This window comes from Panulirus ornatus, chromosome 5 (assembly GCF_036320965.1).
Source record: "Panulirus ornatus isolate Po-2019 chromosome 5, ASM3632096v1, whole genome shotgun sequence".
NCBI classification, from domain to species: domain Eukaryota; kingdom Metazoa; phylum Arthropoda; class Malacostraca; order Decapoda; family Palinuridae; genus Panulirus; species Panulirus ornatus.
In genome coordinates this window covers 26,185,464-26,207,463 of record NC_092228.1, presented here as the reverse complement: position 1 = coordinate 26,207,463, position 22,000 = coordinate 26,185,464, and the positions used below count along the sequence as shown (strand labels likewise).

General features: G+C 42.2%; 1 protein-coding gene across 1 annotated transcript in view; it reads right to left on the bottom strand.

Moving 5' to 3' along the window:
- Positions 1–1,179: 1,179 nt before the first annotated feature.
- LOC139748635 (uncharacterized) overlaps positions 1,180–22,000 on the bottom strand; it is a 707,069-nt gene continuing 686,248 nt past the window's right edge. Inside the window, exon 11 of the mRNA XM_071661839.1 lies at positions 1,180–1,418. Within this exon, the coding sequence (XP_071517940.1) occupies positions 1,409–1,418 (10 nt within the window). The 3' untranslated portion in view covers positions 1,180–1,408. The remainder of the gene's footprint in view (positions 1,419–22,000) is intronic.

The following is a 22,000-nucleotide window of genomic DNA, read 5'->3' as shown; positions in this document are numbered from 1 at the left end:
TCCTGTGACGTTCTCTGGTTGTTGGAGGTGTGTGGTGGGTTGCCTCCTGTGGCGTTCCCTGGTTGTTGGTGTGTGGTGGGTTGCCTCCTGTGACGTTCTCTGGTTGTTGGAGGTGTGTGGTGGGTTGCCTCCTGTGACGTTCCCTGGTTGTTGGAGGTGTTTGGTGGGTTGCCTCCTGTGGCGTTCCCTGGTTGTTGGAGGTGTGTGGTGGGTTGCCTCCTGTGACGTTCTCTGGTTGTTGGAGGTGTGTGGTGGGTTGCCTCCTGTGACGTTCCCTGGTTGTTGGAGGTGTGTGGTGGGTTGCCTCCTGTGACGTTCCCTGGTTGTTGGAGGTGTGTGGTGGGTTGCCTCCTGTGACGTTCCCTGGTTGTTGGAGGTGTGTGGTGGGTTGCCTCCTGTGACGTTCCCTGGTTGTTGGAGGTGTGTGGTGGGTTGCCTCCAGTGACGTTCCCTGGTTGTTGGAGGTGTGTGGTGGGTTGCCTCCTGTGACGTTCCCTGGTTGTTGGAGGTGTTTGGTGGGTTGCCTCCTGTGGCTTTCCCTGGTTGTTGGAGGTGTGTGGTGGGTTGCCTCCTGTGACGTTCCCTGGTTGTTGGAGGTGTGTGGTGGGTTGCCTCCTGTGACGTTCCCTGGTTGTTGGAGGTGTGTGGTGGGTTGCCTCCTGTGACGCTCCCTGGTTGTTGGAGGTGTGCGGTGGGTTGCCTCCTGTGACGTTCCCTGGTTGTTGGAGGTGTTTGGTGGGTTGCCTCCTGTGACGTTCCCTGGTTGTTGGAGGTGTGTGGTGGGTTGCCTCCTGTGGCGTTCCCTGCTTGTTGGAGGTGTGTGGTGGGTTGCCTCCTGTGACGTTCCCTGGTTATTGGTGTGTGGTGGGTTGCCTCCTGTGACGTTCCCTGGTTGTTGGAGGTGTTTGGTGGGTTGCCTCCTGTGGCGTTCCCTGGTTGTTGGAGGTGTGTGGTGGGTTGCCTCCTGTGGCGTTCCCTGGTTGTTGGTGTGTGGTGGGTTGCCTCCTGTGGCGTTCCCTGCTTGTTGGAGGTGTGCGGTGGGTTGCCTCCTGTGACGTTCTCTGGTTGTTGGAGGTGTGTGGTGGGTTGCCTCCTGTGACGTTCCCTGGTTGTTGGAGGTGTGTGGCGGGTTGCCTCCTGTGACGTTCCCTGGTTGTTGGAGGTGTGTGGTGGGTTGCCTCCTGTGACGTTCTCTGGTTGTTGGAGGTGTGTGGTGGGTTGCCTCCAGTGGCGTTCCCTGGTTGTTGGAGGTGTGTGGTGGGTTGCCTCCTGTGGCGTTCCCTGGTTGTTGGAGGTGTGTGGTGGGTTGCCTCCTGTGGCGTTCCCTGGTTGTTGGTGGTGTGTGGTGGGTTGCCTCCTGTGACGTTCCCTGGGTGGGTGGGTGAGGGGGGGCCTCTCATGGGTCAGCCTACGTCATCCTGGGGGGGGGGAGAATGAGACAGTTAATGAGGTGATGTGGTTCATCACTTGGATGAGATCATTGTGACGTGTTTCTGACTCAATCTTTAGTTACAACCTGTGTGTTCCTTACTCTATAGTAAAGTTACAACCTGTGTGTTCCTTACTCTATAGTAAAGTTACAACCTGTGTGTTCCTTACTCTATAGTAAAGTTACAACCTGTATGTTCCTTACTCTATAGTAAAGTTACAACCTGTGTGTTCCTTACTCTATAATAAAGTTACAACCTGTGTGTTCCTTACTCTATAGTAAAGTTACAGCCTGTGTGTTCCTTACTCTATAGTAAAGTTACAACCTATGTGTTCCTTACTCTATAGTAAAGTTACAACCTTTGTGTTCTCTTACTCTATGATAAAGTTACAACCTGTGTGTACCTTACTCTATAATAAAGTTACAACCTGTGTGTTCCTTACTCTATGATATAGTCACAACTTGCGTGTTCCTTACTCTATAATAAAGTTACAACCTGTGTGTTCCTTACTCTATAATAAAGTTACAACTTGTGTGCTCCTTATTCTATAGTAAAGTTATAACTTGTGTGTTTCTTACTCCATAGTAAAGTTACAAGCTGTGTCTTCCTTACTCTATAATAAAGTTACAACCTGTGTGTTCCTTACTCTATAATAAAATTACAACCTGTGAGTTCCTTACTCTATGATAAAGTTACAACCTGTGTGTTCCTTACTCTATAATAAAGTTACAACTTGTGTGCTCCTTACTCTATAGTAAAGTTATAACTTGTGTGTTCCTTACTCCATAGTAAAGTTACAACCTGTGTCTTCCTTACTCTATAATAAAGTTACAACCTGTGTGTTCCTTACTCTATAATATAGTCACAACCTGTGTGTTCCTTACTCTATAATAAAATTACAACCTGTGTGTTCCTTACTCTGTGATAAAGTTGCAACCTGTGTGTTCCTTATTCTATAATATAGTTACAACCTGTGTGTTCTCTTACTCTATGATAAAGTTACAACCTGTGTGTTCCTTGCTCTATAATAAAGTTACAACCTGTGTGTTCCTTACTCTATAATTAAGTTATAGCCTGTGTGTTCCTTACTCTATAATAAAGTTCTAACCTGTGTGTTCCTTACTCTATAATAAAGTTACAACTTGTGTGTTCCTTACTCTATAACAAAGTTCCAACCTGTGTGTTCCATACTCTATGATAAAGTTATAACCTGTGTTCCTTACTCTATAATAAAGTTACAACTTGTGTGTTCCTTGCTCTATAATAAAGTTACAACCTGTGTGATCCTTACTCTCTAATAAAGTTACAACCTGTGTGTTCCTTTCTTTATAATATAGTTATAACCTGTGTGCTCCTAACTTTATAATAAAGTTACAATCTGTGTGATCCTTACTCTATAATAAAGTTACAACCTGTGTGTTCCTTACTCTATTATAAAGTTACAACTTGTGTGTTCCTAACTGTATAATAAAGTTACAATCTGTGTGATACTTACTCTATAATAAAGTTACAACCTGTGTGTTTCTTACCCTATAATAAAGTTACAACCTGTGTGTTCCTTACTCTATAATAAAGTTATAGCCTGTGTGTTCCTTACTCTATAATAAAGTTCTAACCTGTGTGTTCCTTACTCTATAATAAAGTTACAACTTGTGTGTTCCTTACTCTGTAACAAAGTTCCAACCTGTGTGTTCCATACTCTATGATAAAGTTATAACCTGTGTGTTCCTTACTCTATAATAAAGTTACAACTTGTGTGTTCCTTGCTCTATAATAAAGTTACAACCTGTGTGATCCTTACTCTATAATAAAGTTACAACCTGTGTGTTCCTTTCTGTATAATATAGTTATAACCTGTGTGCTCCTAACTTTATAATAAAGTTACAATCTGTGTGATCCTTACTCTATAATAAAGTTACAACCTGTGTGTTCCTTACTCTATTATAAAGTTACAACTTGTGTGTTCCTAACTGTATAATAAAGTTACAATCTGTGTGATCCTTACTCTATAATAAAGTTACGACCTGTGTGTTCCTTACCCTATAATAAAATTACAACCTGTGTGTTTCCATTATAATTCATTATCAGTAATGGTTTCAGTTATCCCTGATATGTACAGTTTTCTATATAAGGTTATATTAAACAGGGTATATTATAATGTTTTGAAGAATATTATTATCGTATGTTAAAACATGAAATTTTGCATACTTGATTATAAATAAATTAATGGTAAATATTTTTACTATTTTCACAAATAATGGAAGAAGTATGTTAGAGATAAAATAATAGGAAATATTTGTATACAAGAATAGAAAAAGTAGTGCAATGTTTACATACTCTCTCTCTCTCTCTCTCTCTCTCTCTCTCTCTCTCTCTCTCTCTCTCTCTCTCTCCATGACTAAGTGTTACAACCTGGTTGTGCAAAATGAAGACTGTGTTCACATCTCACTTATTACTGACTTAGGTTAGAAACTGAGGCCAGTAAATCTAAGATTTGTTAAGTAATGTAGAAGGAGATCAATGTGTTCACGGTAAACTGTGTTATTTATGTTGAGAGAGAGAGAGAGAGAGAGAGAGAGAGAGAGAGAGAGAGAGAGAGAGAGAGAGAGAGAGAGAGAGAGAGAGAGAGAGAGAGAGACCCATGTTTTCTATAACATCTTACTAGTGTGTTTGTTGTTTGACCAACGTGGGAACAAGGATGTGTATATGTACATCAAGCGGTCGTCAGCTGCCAGATGTGAGCCAGATGGTGAGGTTAGGTTAGGTTAGGTTAGGTTAGCCAGATGGTGAGGTTAGGTTAGATTAGGTTAGCCAGATGGTAAGGTTAGGTTAGATTAGGTTAGCCAGATGGTAAGGTTAGGTTAGATTAGGTTAGCCAGATGGTAAGGTTAGGTTAGATTAGGTTAGCCAGATGGTAAGGTTAGGTTAGATTAGGTTAGCCAGATGGTAAGGTTAGGTTAGATTAGGTTAGCCAGATGGTAAGGTTAGGTTAGATTAGGTTAGCCAGATGGTGAGGTTAGGTTAGATTAGGTTAGCCAGATGGTAAGGTTAGGTTAGATTAGGTTAGCCAGATGGTAAGGTTAGGTTAGATTAGGTTAGCCAGATGGTAAGGTTAGGTTAGATTAGGTTAGCCAGATGGTGAGGTTAGGTTAGATTAGGTTAGCCAGATGGTAAGGTTAGGTTAGATTAGGTTAGCCAGATGGTAAGGTTAGGTTAGATTAGGTTAGCCAGATGGTGAGGTTAGGTTAGATTAGGTTAGCCAGATGGTAAGGTTAGGTTAGATTAGGTTAGCCAGATGGTAAGGTTAGGTTAGGTTAGGTTAGCCAGATGGTAAGGTTAGGTTAGATTAGGTTAGCCAGATGGTAAGGTTAGGTTAGGTTAGGTTAGCCAGATGGTAAGGTTAGGTTAGGTTAGATTAGACTGATGGTAAGGTTAGGTTAGGTTAGATTAGGTTCGCCAGATGGTAAGGTTAGGTTAGATTAGGTTAGCCAGATGGTAAGGTTAGGTTAGATTAGGTTAGCCAGATGGTAAGGTTAGGTTAGATTAGGTTAGCCAGATGGTAAGGTTAGGTTAGATTAGGTTAGCCAGATGGTAAGGTTAGGTTAGATTAGGTTAACCAGATGGTAAGGTTAGGTTAGGTTAGATTAGCCAGATGGTAAGGTTAGGTTAGGTTAGATTAGACAGATGGTAAGGTTAGGTTAGGCTAGATTAGGTTAGCCAGATGGTAAGGTTAGGTTAGATTAGGTTAGCCAGATGGTAAGGTTAGGTTAGGTTAGATTAGCCAGATGGTAAGGTTAGGTTAGGTTAGATTAGACAGATGGTGAGGTTAGGTTAGTTTAGATTAGGTTAGCCAGATGGTAAGGTTAGATTAGGTTAGCCAGATGGTAAGGCAATCTATGTCTAGCTCACATTTTTCTATTAACGGAAGTTGTTATTTCACAATTCTGCTTTAATGGTTTTATGGGCTGATTATACACCCTTAAAGGAAGGAGTTCAGGCACGTAACAACTCCTTACTATATAGCAAATCAACACATTGTGTTCCTTGCCCTGTAGTAAAGCCACAACCTGGATGTTCCTTGCTCTGCAGTAAAGTCACAACCTGGATGTTCCTTGCTCTGCAGTAAAGTCACAAACTGGATGTTCCTTGCTCTGCAGTAAAGTCACAACCTGGATGTTCCTTGCTCTGTAGTAAAGTCACAACCTGGATGTTCCTTGCTCTGAAGTAAAGTCACAACCTGGATGTTCCTTGCTCTGCAGTAAAGTCACAACCTGGATGTTCCTTGCTCTGTAGTAAAGTCATAACCTGGATGTTCCTTGTTCTGCAGTAAAGTCACAACCTGGATGTTCCTTGCTCTGCAGTAAAGTCACAACCTGGATGTTCCTTGCTCTGCAATAAAGTCACAACCTGGATGTTCCTTGCTCTGTAGTAAAGTCACAACCTGGATGTTCCTTGCTCTGTAGTAAAGTCACAACCTGGATGTTCCTTGCTCTGAAGTAAAGTCACAACCTGGATGTTCCTTGCTCTGCAGTAAAGTCACAACCTGGATGTTCCTTGCTCTGTAGTAAAGTCACAACCTGGATGTTCCTTGTTCTGCAGTAAAGTCACAACCTGGATGTTCCTTGCTCTGCAGTAAAGTCACAACCTGGATGTTCCTTGCTCTGCAGTAAAGTCACAACCTGGATGTTCCTTGCTCTGTAGTAAAGTCACAACCTGGATGTTCCTTGCTCTGAAGTAAAGTCACAACCTGGATGTTCCTTGCTCTGCAGTAAAGTCACAACCTGGATGTTCCTTGCTCTGTAGTAAAGTCATAACCTGGATGTTCCTTGTTCTGCAGTAAAGTCACAACCTGGATGTTCCTTGCTCTGCAGTAAAGTCACAACCTGGATGTTCCTTGCTCTGCAATAAAGTCACAACCTGGATGTTCCTTGCTCTGTAGTAAAGTCACAACCTGGATGTTCCTTGCTCTGTAGTAAAGTCATAACCTGGATGTTCCTTGCTCTGAAGTAAAGTCACAACCTGGATGTTCCTTGCTCTGCAGTAAAGTCACAACCTGGATGTTCCTTGCTCTGTAGTAAAGTCACAACCTGGATGTTCCTTGTTCTGCAGTAAAGTCACAACCTGGATGTTCCTTGCTCTGCAGTAAAGTCACAACCTGGATGTTCCTTGCTCTGCAGTAAAGTCACAACCTGGATGTTCCTTGCTCTGTAGTAAAGTCACATCCTGGATGTTCCTTGCTCTGTAGTAAAGTCACATCCTGGATGTTCCTTGCTCTGTAGTAAAGTCACAGCCTGGATGTTCCTTGCTCTGCAGTAAAGTCACAACCTGGATGTTCCTTGCTCTGCAGTAAAGTCACAGCCTGGATGTTCCTTGCTCTGCAGTAAAGTCACAACTTGGATGTTCCTTGCTCTGCAGTAAACTCACAACCTGGATGTTCCTTGCTCTGAAGTAAAGTCACATCCTGGATGTTCCTTGCTCTGTAGTAAAGTCACAACCTGGATGTTCCTTGCTCTGTAGTAAAGTCACAGCCTGGATGTTCCTTGCTCTGAAGTAAAGTCACAACCTGGATGTTCCTTGCTCTGCAGTAAAGTCACAACCTGGATGTTCCTTGCTCTGTAGTAAAGTCACAACCTGGATGTTCCTTGCTCTGTAGTAAAGTCACATCCTGGATGTTCCTTGCTCTTTAATAAAATCACAACCTGGATGTTCCTTGCTCTGTAGTAAAGTCACAACCTGGATGTTTCTTGCTCCGAAGTAAAGTCACAACCTGGATGTTCCTTACTCTGTAGTAAAGTTACAACCTGGATGTTCCTTGCTCTGTAGTAAAGTCACAACCTGGATGTTCCTTGCTCTGCAGTAGAGTCACAAACTGGATGTTCCTTGCTCTGCAGTAAAGTCACAACCTGGATGTTCCTTGCTCTGCAGTAAAGTCACAACCTGGATGTTCCTTGCTCCGTAGTAAAGTCACAACCTGGATGTTCCTTGCTCTGCAATAATGTCACAACCTGGAAGTTCCTTGCTCTGTAGTAAAGTCACAACCTGGATGTTCCTTGCTCTGCAGTAAAGTCACAACCTGGATGTTCCTTGCTCTGCAGTAAAGTAACAACCTGGATGTTTCTTGCTCTGTAGTAAAGTCACAACCTGAATGTTCCTTTCTTTGTAGTAAAGTCACAACCTGAATGCTTCTTGCTCCGCAGTAAAGTCACAACCTGGATGTTCCTTGCTCTGTAGTAAACTCACATCCTGGATGTTCCTTGCTCCGCAGTAAAGTCACAACCTGGATGTTCCTTCCTCCGCAGTAAAGTCACAACCTAGATGTTCCTTGCTCTGTAGTAAAGTCACAACCTGGATGTTCCTTGCTCGGCAGTAAAGTCACAACCTGGATGTTCCTTGCTCTGCAGTAAAGTCACAACCTGGATGTTCCTTGCTCCGCAGTAAAGTCACAACCTGGATGTTCCTTGCTCTGCAGTAAAGTCACAACCTGGATGTTCCTTGCTCTGCAGTAAAGTCAAAACCTGGATGTTCCTTGGTCTGTAGTAAAGTCACAGCCTGGATGTTCCTTGCTCTGTAGTAGAGTCACAGCCTGGATGTTCCTTGCTCTATAGTAAAGTCACAACCTGGATGTTCCTTGCTCTGTAGTAAAGTCACAACCTGGATGTTCCTTGCTTTGTAGTAAAGTCACAACCTGGATGTTCCTTGCTTTGTAGTAAAGTCACAACCTGGATGTTCCTTGGTCTGTAGTAAAGTCACAGCCTGGATGTTCCTTGCTCTGTAGTAAAGTCACAACCTGGATGTTCCTTGCTCTGTAGTAAAGTCACAACCTGGATGTTCCTTGCTCTGTAGTAGAGTCACAGCCTGGATGTTCCTTGCTCTGTAGTAAAGTCACAACCTGGATGTTCCTTGCTCTGTAGTAACGTCACAACCTGGATGTTCCTTGCTCTGTAGTAAAGTCACAGCCTGGATGTTCCTTGCTCTGTAGTAAAGTCACAACCTGGATGTTCCTTGATCTTTAGTAAAGTCACAACCTGGATGTTCCTTGCTCTATAGTAAAGTCACAACCTTGTGTTCCTTGCTCTGTAGTAAAGTCACAACCTGGATGTTCCTTGCTCTGTAGTAAAGTCACAACCTTGATGTTCCTTGCTCTATAGTAAAGTCACAACCTTGTGTTCCTTGCTCTGTAGTAAAGTCACAACCTAGATGTTCCTTGCTCTGCAGTAGAGACATAACCTGGATGTTCCTTGCTCTGTAGTAAAGACAACCGGGATGTTCCTTGCTCTTTAGTAAAGACACAACCTGGATATTCCTTGCTCCTACAAGTACACTTGCCTTACATCCTTTCCACTGCTTCTAACAACTTGCCTCCCACACCATATATTCTTAATACCTTCCACAGAGCATCTCTATCAACTCTATCATATGCCTTCTCCAGATCCATAAATGCTACATACAAATCCATTTGCTTTTCTAAGTATTTCTCACATACATTCTTCAAAGCAAACACCTGATCCACACATCCTCTACCACTTCTCAAACCACACTGCTCTTCCCCAATCTGATGCTCTGTACATGCCTTCACCCTCTCAATCAATACCCTCCCATATAATTTACCAGGAATACTCAACAAACTTATACCTCTGTAATTTGAGCACTCACTTTTATCCCCTTTGCCTTTGTACAATGGCACTATGCACGCATTCCGCCAATCCTCAGGCACCTCACCATGAGTCATACATACATTAAATAACCTTACCAACCAGTCAACAATACAGTCACCACCTTTTTTTAATAAATTCCACTGCAATACCATCCAAACCCGCTGCCTTGCCGGCTTTCATCTTTCGCAAAGCTTTTACTACCTCTTCTCTGTTTACCAAATCATTTTCCCTAACCCTCTCACTTTGCACATCACCTCGACCAAAACACCCTATATCTGCCACTCTATCATCAAACACATTCAACAAACCTTCAAAATACTCACTCCATCTCCTTCTCACATCACCACTACTTGTTATCACCTCCCCATTAGCCCCCTTCACTGATGTCTCCATTTGTTTCCTTGTCTTACGCACTTTATTTACCTCCTTCCAAAACATCTTTTTATTTTCCCTAAAATTTAATGATACTCTCTCGCCCCAACTCTCACTTGCCCTTTTTTCTACCCTTGCACCGTTCTCTCAACCTCCTGTCGCTTTCTTTTATACATGTCCCACTCATTTGCATTATGTCCCTGCAAGAATCGTCCAAACTCTTTTCTCTTTCACTAACAACCTTACTTCTTCATCCCACCGCTCACTACCCTTTCTAATCTGCCCACCTCCCACCTTTCTCATGCCACAACCATCTCTCATGCACCAATCACCTGCCCAGGCTACAGCTACTGGTGACACACAGTGTGGGAGGACCATCACCACATGGTAGGTACAACATGTGTGGACTGGTACACATCTCCTCCTGTAGGTACAACATGTGTGGACTGGTACACATCTCCTGTAGGTGCAACATGTGTGGACTGGTACACATCTCCTCCTGTAGGCACAACATGTGTGGACTGGTACACATCTCCTTTAGGTGCAACATGTGTGGACTGGTACACATCTTCTCCTGTAGGTATAACATGTGTGGACTGGTACATATCTTCTCCTGTAGGTACAACATGTGTGGACTGGTACACATCTCCTGTAGGTACAACATGTGTGGACTGGTACACATCTCCTCCTGTAGGTACAACATGTGTGGACTGGTACACATCTCCTGTCGGTAAAACATGTGTGGACTGGTACACATCTCCTCCTGTAGGTACAACATGTGTGGACTGGTACACATCTCCTCCTGTAGGTACAACATGTGTGGACTGGTATACATCTCCTCATGTAGGTACAACATGTGTGGACTGGCACACATCTCCTCCTGTAGGTACAACATGTGTGGACTGGTACACATCTTCTCCTGTAGGTACAACATGTGTGGACTGGTACACATCCCCTCCTGTAGGTACAACATGTGTGGACTGGTACACATCTTCTCCTGTAGGTACAACATGGTTGGACTGGTACATATCTTCTCCTGTAGGTACAACATGTGTGGACTGGTACACATCTTCTCCTGTAGGTACAACATGTGTGGACTGGTACACATCTTCTCCTGTAGGTACAACATGTGTGGACTGGTACACATCTTCTCCTGTAGGTACAACATGTGTGGACTGGTACACATCTTCTCCTGTAGGTAAGATGTGTGTGTAAGTCTGAGGACAATCCATGATACATAGTTGTACAGGAGGAGAAGTGGTTGGTCGCCCTTCTCATCATCAACAGTTTTGTGTACGTTAACACTATCGTCGTGCACATGTTAAGGGTCGTAACAGGTCGTTAACAGTGTGGTTAGGTAGTTATGGCCAGCAACAACCTGGAACATACTGGTAATATGAAGCAATCAAAAACAGTGAAGGGGGTCCTTACGTTACTTCCACCTTCTCTTGTGTGAAGTAAATATATTTATACTGTATTATTCATCCTGCATTATTCATCCTGCATTATTCATCCTGCATTATTCATCCTGCATTATTCATCCAGCATTATTCATCCAGCATTTTTCATCCTGCATTATTCATCCTGCATTATTCATCCTGCATTATTCATCCAGCATTATTCATCCTGCATTATTCATCCTGCATTATTCATCCAGCATTATTCATCCAGCATTATTCATCCTGCATTATTCATCCTGCATTATTCATCCAGCATTATTCATCCTGCATTATTCATCCTGCATTATTCATCCTGCATTATTCATCTTCCATTATTCATCCTGGATTATTCATCCTGCATTATTCATCCTGCATTATTCATCCTGCATTATTCATTCTGCATTATTCATCTTCCATTATTCATCCTGGATTATTCATCCTGCATTATTCATCCTGCATTATATATCTTACATTATTCATCCAGCATTATTCATCCTGCATCATTCATCCTGCATTATTCATCTTACATTATTCATCCAGCATTATTCATCCTGCATTATTCATCCAGCATTATTCATCCAGCATTTTTCATCCTGCATTATTCATCCTGCATTATTCATCCTGCATTATTCATCCAGCATTATTCATCCTGCATTATTCATCCTGCATTATTCATCCAGCATTATTCATCCAGCATTATTCATCCTGCATTATTCATCCTGTATTATTCATCCAGCATTATTCATCCTGCATTATTCATCCTGCATTATTCATCCTGCATTATTCATCCAGCATTATTCATCCTGCATTATTCATCCTGCATTATTCATCCAGCATTATTCATCCTGCATTATTCATCCTGCATTATTCATCCTGCATTATTCATCCAGCATTATTCATCCTGCATTATTCATCCAGCATTATTCATCCTGCATTATTCATCCTGCATTATTCATCCAGCATTATTCATCCTGCATTATTCATCCTGCATTATTCATCCTGCATTATTCATCCAGCATTATTCATCCTGCATTATTCATCCAGCATTATTCATCCTGCATTATTCATCCAGCATTATTCATCCTGCATTATTCATCCTGCATTATTCATCCAGCATTATTCATCCAGCATTATTCATCCTGCATTATTCATCCTGCATTATTCATCTTACATTATTCATCCTGCATTATTCATCTTGCATTATTCATCCTGCATTATTCATCCTGCATTATTCATCCTGCATTATTCATCTTACATTATTCATCCTGCATTATTCATCCTGCATTATTCATCTTACATTATTCATCCTGCATTATTCATCCAGCATTATTCATCTTACATTATTCATCCGGCATTATTCATCCTGCATTATTCATCCTGCATTATTCATCCTGCATAAACCCCTCATTAAAGTATTTGTGGTAACTGCACCAAGTGTAAGACATTATGATAATGAAGGATTAAGATTTTGTGGCAGAAAATATGACAAGAATATGAGGAAGAAAGAGGTCACATACACACACACACACACACACGCACACACACACACACACACACACACACACACACATATATATATATAAGGGTTCCACTTGAGGATAGCCCTTCTAAGGCTCAGGCCTCTCTTCTTAACGCTACCTTGCAAACGCGGGAAATGGCGGATATGTATGAAAAGATGGGAGGTAAGTTTGAATGGAGAAAAACTGGAGGAAGTGAAGTGTTTTAGATATCTGGGAGTGGATCTGGCAGAGGATGGAACCATGGAAGCGGAAGTGGATCATAGGGTGGGGGAGGGGGCGAAAATCCTGGGAGCCTTGAAGAACGTGTGGAAGTCGAGAACATTATCTCGGAAAGCAAAAATGGGTATGTTTGAAGGAATAGTGGTTCCAACAATGTTGTATGGTTGCGAGGCGTGGGCTATGGATAGAGTTGTGCGCAGGAGGATGGATGTGCTGGAAATGAAATGTAATATTAAGAGAGTGAGGAGAAAAATCGGAGAGTAGGAAGGCTGTGTATAAGGCTAAGTTTGCACAATCTTATCAAGGTAATTAAGACCTTACATGAAGGCAATTACTTAGCAGATTACGAGAGCTAGTTGATAATGAGGGTTAAGCCGTTAATTAAAAGGCCCAGGCAGAGGCATTTTACATGTTCTGTTACGTGAAGATAAGAATGTCCCAGAGCTACCTCCTTATCCTTGTAATCTTATTTAATTCCAAGAGTTTCATTATGATAACACTTAAGTAACAACCAAATATAAACAGATAAATGATTTATCTCATATAAGTGTGGCATGTGTTACTGGTGACACCATGTGTGGTCAATATGTATCACTTTGATGTGTTATTATCAAACAACATATTGTTAACCTAAGACGATAGATCAACTCTACATATTGTTAACCTAAGACGATAGATCAACTCTACATATTGTTATCATAAGATGATAGATCAACTCTATATATTGTTATCATAAGACGATAGATCAACTCTACATATTGTTATCATAAGACGACAGATCACTCTACATATTGTTATCATAAGACGATAGATCAACTCCACATATTGTTACCATAAGACGATAGATCAACTCTACATATTGTTATCATAAGACGATAGATCAACTCTACATATTGTTATAAGACGATAGATCAACTCTACATATTGTTATCATAAGACGATAGATCAACTCTACATATTGTTATCATAAGACGATAGATCAACTCTACATATTGTTATCATAAGACGATAGATCAACTCTACATATTGTTATCATAAGACGATAGATCAACTCTACATATTGTTATCATAAGACGATAGATCAACTCTACATATTGTTATCATAAGACGATAGATCAACTTTACATATTGTTATCATAAGACGATAGATCAACTCTACATATTGTTATCATAAGACGATAGATCAACTCTACATATTGTTATCATAAGACGATAGATCAACTCTACATATTGTTATCATAAGACGATAGATCAACTCTACATATTGTTATCATAAGACGATAGATCAACTCTACATATTGTTATCATAAGACGATAGATCAACTCTACATATTGTTATCATAAGACGATAGATCAACTCTACATATTGTTATCATAAGACGATAGATCAACTCTACATATTGTTATCATAAGACGATAGATCAACTCACATATTGTTATCATAAGACGATAGATCAACTCTACACATATTATCATAAGACGATAGATCAACTCTACATATTGTTATCATAAGACGATAGATCAACTCTACATATTGTTATCATAAGACGATAGATCAACTCTACATATGGTTATCATAAGACGATAGATCAACTCTACATATTGTTATCATAAGACGATAGATCAACTCTACATATTGTTATCATAAGACGATAGATCAACTCTACATATTGTTATCATAAGACGATAGATCAACTCTACATATTGTTATCATAAGACGACAGATCAACTCTACATATTGTTATCATAAGACGATAGATCAACTCTACATATTGTTATCATAAGACGATAGATCAACTCTACATATTGTTATCATAAGACGATAGATCAACTCTACATATTGTTATCATAAGACGATAGATCAACTCCACATATTGTTATCATAAGACGATAGATCAACTCTACATATTGTTATCATAAGACGATAGATCAACTCTACAGGAAATGTTACATGATGATCATGAAGTAAACACAAACACATCTTCCTACAGCAACACATGTTCTAACACAACAGCTGTATCACAACAACAGTTGTCTTACAACAACAGTTGTATTACAACAACAGTTGTGCTACAACAACAATTCTTTAACAACAACAGTCGTCCAACAACAACAGTTGTCCAACAACAACAGCTTCCCACAACAACTGTTGTCCTACAACAACAGTTTTCCTACAACAGCAGTTATCATACAACAAAAGTCCAACAACAACAACAGTTGTCCTACAATAGAATTGGTCCTACAACAACAACAACAGTTGTCCTACAATAGAATTGGTCCTACAACAACAACAACAGTTGTTCCCAGGAACTGTGGGTTGTAGGGACAACATAACACGCCAGGATTTACCATCCCAGTGAGTTACTCTGTACTAACTATCCCAGTGAGTTACTCTGTACTAACTATCCCAGTGAGTTACTCTGTACTAACTATCCCAGTGAGTTACTCTGTACTAACTATCCCGGTGAGTTACTCTGTACTAACTATCCCAGTGAGTTACTCTGTACTAACTATCCCGGTGAGTTACTCTGTACTAACTATCCCAGTGAGTTACTCTGTACTAACTATCCCAGTGAGTTACTCTGTACTAACTATCCCAGTGAGTTACTCCATACCACTATCCCAGTGCGTTACTCTGTACTAACTATCCCAGTGAGTTACTCTGTACTAACTATCCCAGTGAGTTACTCTGTACTAACTATCCCAGTGAGTTACTCCATACCACTATCCAAGTGAGTTACTCTGTACTAACTATCCCAGTGAGTTACTCTGTACTAACTATCCCAGTGAGTTACTCTGTACTAACTATCCCAGTGAGTTACTCTGTACTAATTATCCCAGTGAGTTACTCTGTACTAACTATCCCAGTGAGTTACTCCATACCACTATCCAAGTGAGTTACTCTGTACTAACTATCCCAGTGAGTTACTCTGTACTAACTATCCCAGTGAGTTACTCTGTACTAACTATCCCAGTGAGTTACTCTGTACTAACTATCCCAGTGAGTTACTCTGTACTAACTATCCCAGTGAGTTACTCTGTACTAACTATCCCAGTGAGTTACTCTGTACTAACTATCCCAGTGAGTTACTCCATACCACTATCCAAGTGAGTTACTCTGTACTAACTATCCCAGTGAGTTACTCCATACCACTATCCCAATGAGTTACTCTGTACTAACTATCCCAGTGAGTTACTCTGTACTAACTATCCCAGTGAGTTACTCCATACCACTATCCCAGTGAGTTACTCTGTACTAACTATCCCAGTGAGTTACTCCATACCACTATCCCAGTGAGTTACTCTGTACTAACTATCCCAGTGAGTTACTCCATACCACTATCCAAGTGAGTTACTCTGTACTAACTATCCCAGTGAGTTACTCTGTACTAACTATCCCAATGAGTTACTCCATACCACTATCCCAGTGAGTTACTCTGTACTAACTATCCCAGTGAGTTACTCTGTACTAACTATCCCAGTGAGTTACTCCATACCACTATCCCAGTGTGTTACTCTGAACTAACTATCCCAGTGAGTTACTCTGTACTAACTATCCCAGTGAGTTACTCTGTACTAACTATCCCAGTGAGTTACTCTGTACTAACTATCCCAGTGAGTTACTCTGTACTAACTATCCCAATGAGTTACTCTGTACTAACTATCCCAGTGAGTTACTCTGTACTAACTATCCCAATGAGTTACTCTGTACTAACTATCCCAGTGAGTTACTCTGTACTAACTATCCCAATGAGTTACTCTGCACTAACTATCCCAGTGAGTTACTCTGCACTAACTATCCCAGTGAGTTACTCTGTATTAACTATCCCAGTGAGTTACTCTGTACTAACTATCCCAATGAATTCCTCTGCACTAACTATCCCAATGAGTTACTCTGTACTAACTATCCCAGTGAGTTATTCTGTTCTAACTATCCCAATGAGTTACTCTGTACTAACTATCCCAGTGAGTTACTCTGTACAAACTATCCCAATGAGTTACTCAGTACTAACTGTCCCAGTGAGTTACTCTGTACTAACTATCCCACAGTAAGGTATTCCGCACCAAGTATCCCAGTAAGTTATTTTGTACCCATTATATCAGGAAGGATAATGTACCCAGCATCCCAGTATATATGGTCGACCAGTAATGTATATATGGTCGTCCAGTACGGTATATATGGTCGCCCAGTACGGTATATATGGTCGTCCAGTACGGTATATATGATCGTCCAGTAATGTATATATGGTCGTCCAGTAATGTATATATGGTCGTCCAGTAAGGTTTATGTGGTCGTCCAGTAAGCTATATATGGTCGTCTAGAAGGTATATATGGTCGTCCAGTAAAGTATATATAGTCGTCCAGTAATGTATGTATGGTCGTCCGGTAAGGTATATATGGTCGTCCGGTAATGTATATATGGTCGTCCAGTAAGGTATATATAGTCATCCAGTAAGGTATATATGGTCGTCCAGTAATGTATGTATGGTCGTCCAGTAACGTATATATACTGTCGTCCAGTAATGTATATATGGTCATCCAGTAAGGTATATATGGTCGTCCAGTGAGGTATATATGGTCGTCCAGTAATGTATATATGGTCGTCCAGTAATGTATATATGGTCGTCCAGTAAGGTATATATGGTCGTCCAGCAAGGTATATATGGTGGTCCAGTATTGTACATATGTTCGTCCAGTTAGGTTTATATGGTCGTCCAGTAAGGTACATATGGTCGTCCAGTAATGTATATATGGTCGTCCAGTAAGGTATATATGGTCGTCCAGTGAGGTATATATGGTCGTCCAGTAAGGTATATATGGTCGTCCAGTAAGGTATATATGGTCGTCAAGTAAGGTTTATGTGGTCGTCCAGTAAGCTATATATGGTCGTCTAGAAGGTATATATGGTCGTCCAGTATATATGGTCGTCCAGTAAGATTCATATGGTCATCCAGTAAGGTATATATGGTCGTCCAGTAAGGTTTATATGGTCGTCCAGTAAGCTATATATGGTCGTCCAGAAGGTATATATGGTCGCCCAGTGAGGAATATATAGTCTTCCAGTAAGGTATATATGGTCTTCCAGTAATGTACACATGGTCGTCCAGTAAGGTATATACGGTGGTCCAGTAATGTACATATGGTCGTCCAGTTAGGTTTATATGGTAGTCCAGTAAGGTACATATGGTCGTCCAGTAACGTATACATGGTCGTCCAGTAAGGTATATATGGTGGTCCAGTAATGCACATATGGTCGTCCAGTTAGGTTTATATGGTCGTCCAGTAAGGTACATATGGTCGTCCAGTAATGTATACATGGTCGTCCAGTAAGGTATATATGGTGGTCCAGTAATGCACATATGGTCGTCCAGTTAGGTTTATATGGTCGTCCAGTAAGGTACATATGGTCGTCCAGTAATGTATATATGGTCGTCCAGTAAGGTTTATATGGTCGTCCAGTAAGCTATATCTGGTCGTCCTGAAGGTACATATGGTCGTCCAATAATGTATATATGGTCGTCTAGTAAGGTTTATATGGTCGTCCAGTAGGGTATATATGGTCGTCCAGAAGGTATATATGGTAGTCCGGTGAGGTATATATAGTCGTCCAGTAAGGTATATATGGTCGTCCAGTAATGTATATATGGTCGTCCAGTAATGTATATATGGTTGTCCAGTAAGGTATATATGATCGTCCAGTAATGTATTTATGGTCTTCCAGTAATGTATATATGGTCGTCCAGTAATGTATATATGGTTATCCAATAAGGTTTATATGGTCGTCCAGTAGCTATATATGGTCGTCCAGAAGGTATATATGGTTGTCCAGTAAGGTTTATATGGTCGTCCAGTAAGGTATATATGGTCGTCCAGAAGGTATATATGGTTGTCCAGTAAGGTATATATGGTCGTCCAGTAAGGTTTATATGGTCGTCCAGTAAGGCATATATGGTCGTCCAGTAAGGTTTATATTGTCGTCCAGTAAGGTATATATGGTCGCCAGTAAGGTATATATATATGGTCGTCCAGTAAGGTTATATGGTGGTCCAGTAAGGTATATATGGTCGTCCATTAAGGTATATATGCGCGTCAGTAAGGTTATATGTTCGTCCAGTAAGGTTATATGGTCGTCTAGTAAGGTATATAAGGTCGTCCAGAAGGTATATATGGTCGTCCAGTAAGGTATATATGGTCGTCCAGTAAGGTATATATGGTCGTCCAATACAGTATAAGTTAATTCGCCTGTGTGAAGCTACTGAGTGGTCCAGTGAATAACATCACAATATCATCTCAAATACTCTCAACAATATATTGTTTACAACAATATATTGTTTACAGCAAGATATTGTTCTCAACAAGACATTGTTCACAATAAGAAATTGTTTACAAGATGTTGTTTATACCAAGTTATTTGCTTGCAACAAGATATTGTTCTCAAGATATTGTTTACAATAAGATATAGGATCAAGCATCGTGAGTAAGCCAGGTACAAACAATACCAGGTTTGCAGATTCTCTGGCCAGTTTTATGTTCATACATGACTTTTACGTTCTCATGTTTCCCTCATTATCTTTGTTCCCAATTGTTCCCTCATGAAGCTATGTGTTCCGTGTATATATGTAAGTAGCAGGAGGTTGGCCCACCCCGCCATACTGATCACTCATGTTCTCAACCCTCATCAGTACTCATGTTCTCCCACCACCTCATCAATATTCCAGGTCAACACATCCTGGACAGCCTCATGTGTAATGACAACACAAATTATTTCTGTACATTGAGTACATGAAATGTAATGCAGTATGTGTGTGTGGGTGTGTGTGTGTATGTGTGTGTGTGTGTGTGTGTGTGTGTGTGTGTGTGTGTGTGGGTGTGTGTGTGTGTGTGTGTGTGTGTGGGTGTGTGTGTGTGTGGGTGGGTGTGTGTGTGTACATTATCAGGCCTCTCGCCCTTGGGAAGCCATATCAACTCCTGGGAAGTAAATATTCCACTCTGTAATGAAAACCAAAGTTACCACTACGAGTATACATACATGTATGATGATGACATGAGGTAATGGGGAAGTTACCAGTACGAGTATACATACATGTATGATGATGACATGAGGTAATGGGGAAGTTACCAGTACGAGTATACATACATGTATGATGATGACATGAGGTAATGGGGAAGTTACCAGTACGAGTATACATACATGTATGATGATGACATGAGGTAATGGGGAAGTTACCAGTACGAGTATACATACATGTATGATGATGACATGAGGTAATGGGGAAGGATCGGGAAGAATGTTCTCTCTACACTCCCCACACATAGCTCAGGACTCTGTACCATCTACATTCTCCTCCCCACACATAGCTCACTACTCAGTGTACCATCTACACTCCCTTCCTCCCTTCCCCACACATACCTCAGGACTCTGTGTACCATCTACACTCCCCTCCCCACACATAGCTCAGGACTCTGTACCATCTACACTCCCCTCCCCACACATAGCTCAGGACTCAGTGTACCATCTACACTCCCCTCCCCACACATAGCTCAGGACTCAGTGTACCATCTACACTCCCCTCCTCCCCTCCCCACACATAGCTCAGGACTCAGTGTACCATCTACACTCCCCTCCCCACACATAGCTCAGGACTCTGTACCAGCTACACTCCCCTCCCCAAACATAGCTCAGGACTCAGTGTACCATCTACACTCCCCTCCCCACACATAGCTCAGGACTCTGTACCATCTACACTCCCCTCCCCACACATAGCTCAGGACTCAGTGTACCATCTACACTCCCCTCCCCACACATAGCTCAGGACTCAGTGTACCATCTACACTCCCCTCCTCCCCTCCCCACACATAGCTCAGGACTCAGTGTACCATCTACACTCCCCTCCACCCCTCCCCGCACTTAGCTCAAGACTCTGTGGCATCTACACTCCCCCCCCACACATAGCGCAGGACTCAATGTACCATCTACACTCCCCTTCTCCCCTCCCCACACATAGCTCAGGACTCAGTGTACCATCTACACTCCCCTCCCCACACATAGCTCAGGATTCTGTACCATCTACACTCCCCTCCCCACACATAGCTCAGAACTCAGTGTGCTATCTACACTCCCCGCCCCACACATAGCTCAGGACTCAGTGTACAATCTACACTCCCCTCCTCCCCTCCCTACACATAGCTCAGGACTCTGTGTACCATTTACACTCCCCTCCTCCCCTCCCCACACATAGCTCAGGACTCAGTGTACCATCTACACTCCTCTCCCCACACACAGCTCACGACCCAGTGTACCATCTACACTCCCCTCCTCCCTTCCCCACACATAGCTCAGGATTCAGTGTACCATGTACACTCCCCTCCTCCCCTCCCCACATATAGCTCAGGACGCTGTACCATCTACACTTCCCTCCCCACACATAGCTCAGGACTCAGTGTACCATCTACACTCCCCTTCCTCCCCTCCCCACACATAGCTCAGGACTCAGTGTACCATCTACACTCCCCTCCTCCCCTCCCCACACATAGCTCAGGACTCAGTGTACCATTTACACTCCCCTCCCCACACATAGCTCAGGACTCAGTGTACCATCTACACTCCCCTCCCCACACATAGCTAAGGACTCAGTGTACCATGTACACTCCCCTCCTCCCCTCCCCACACATAGCTCAGGACTCAGTGTACCATCTACACTCCCCTCCTCCCCTCCCCACACATAGCTCAGGACTCAGTGTACCATGTACACTCCCCTCCTCCCCTCCCCACACATAGCTCAGGACTCTGTACCATCTACACTCCCCTCCCCACACATAGCTCAGGACTCAGTGTACCATCTACACTCCCCTCCCCACACATAGCTCAGGACTCAGTGTACCATCTACACTCCCCTCCTCCCCTCCCCACACATAGCTCAGGACTCAGTGTACCATCTACACTCCCCTCCACCCCTCCCCGCACTTAGCTCAAGACTCTGTGGCATCTACACTCCCCCCCACACATAGCGCAGGACTCAATGTACCATCTACACTCCCCTTCTCCCCTCCCCACACATAGCTCAGGACTCAGTGTACCATCTACACTCCCCTCCCCACACATAGCTCAGGACTCAGTGTACCATTTACACTCCCCTCCCCACACATAGCTCAGGACTCAGTGTACCATCTACACTCCCCTCCCCACACATAGCTAAGGACTCAGTGTAACATCTACACTCCCCTCCTCCTATCCCCACACATAGCTCAGGACTCAGCGTACCATCAACATTCCCCTCCCCACACATAGCTCAGGACTCAGTGTACCATCTACACACCCCTCCTCCCGTCCCCACACATAGCTCAGGACCGAGCGTACCATCTA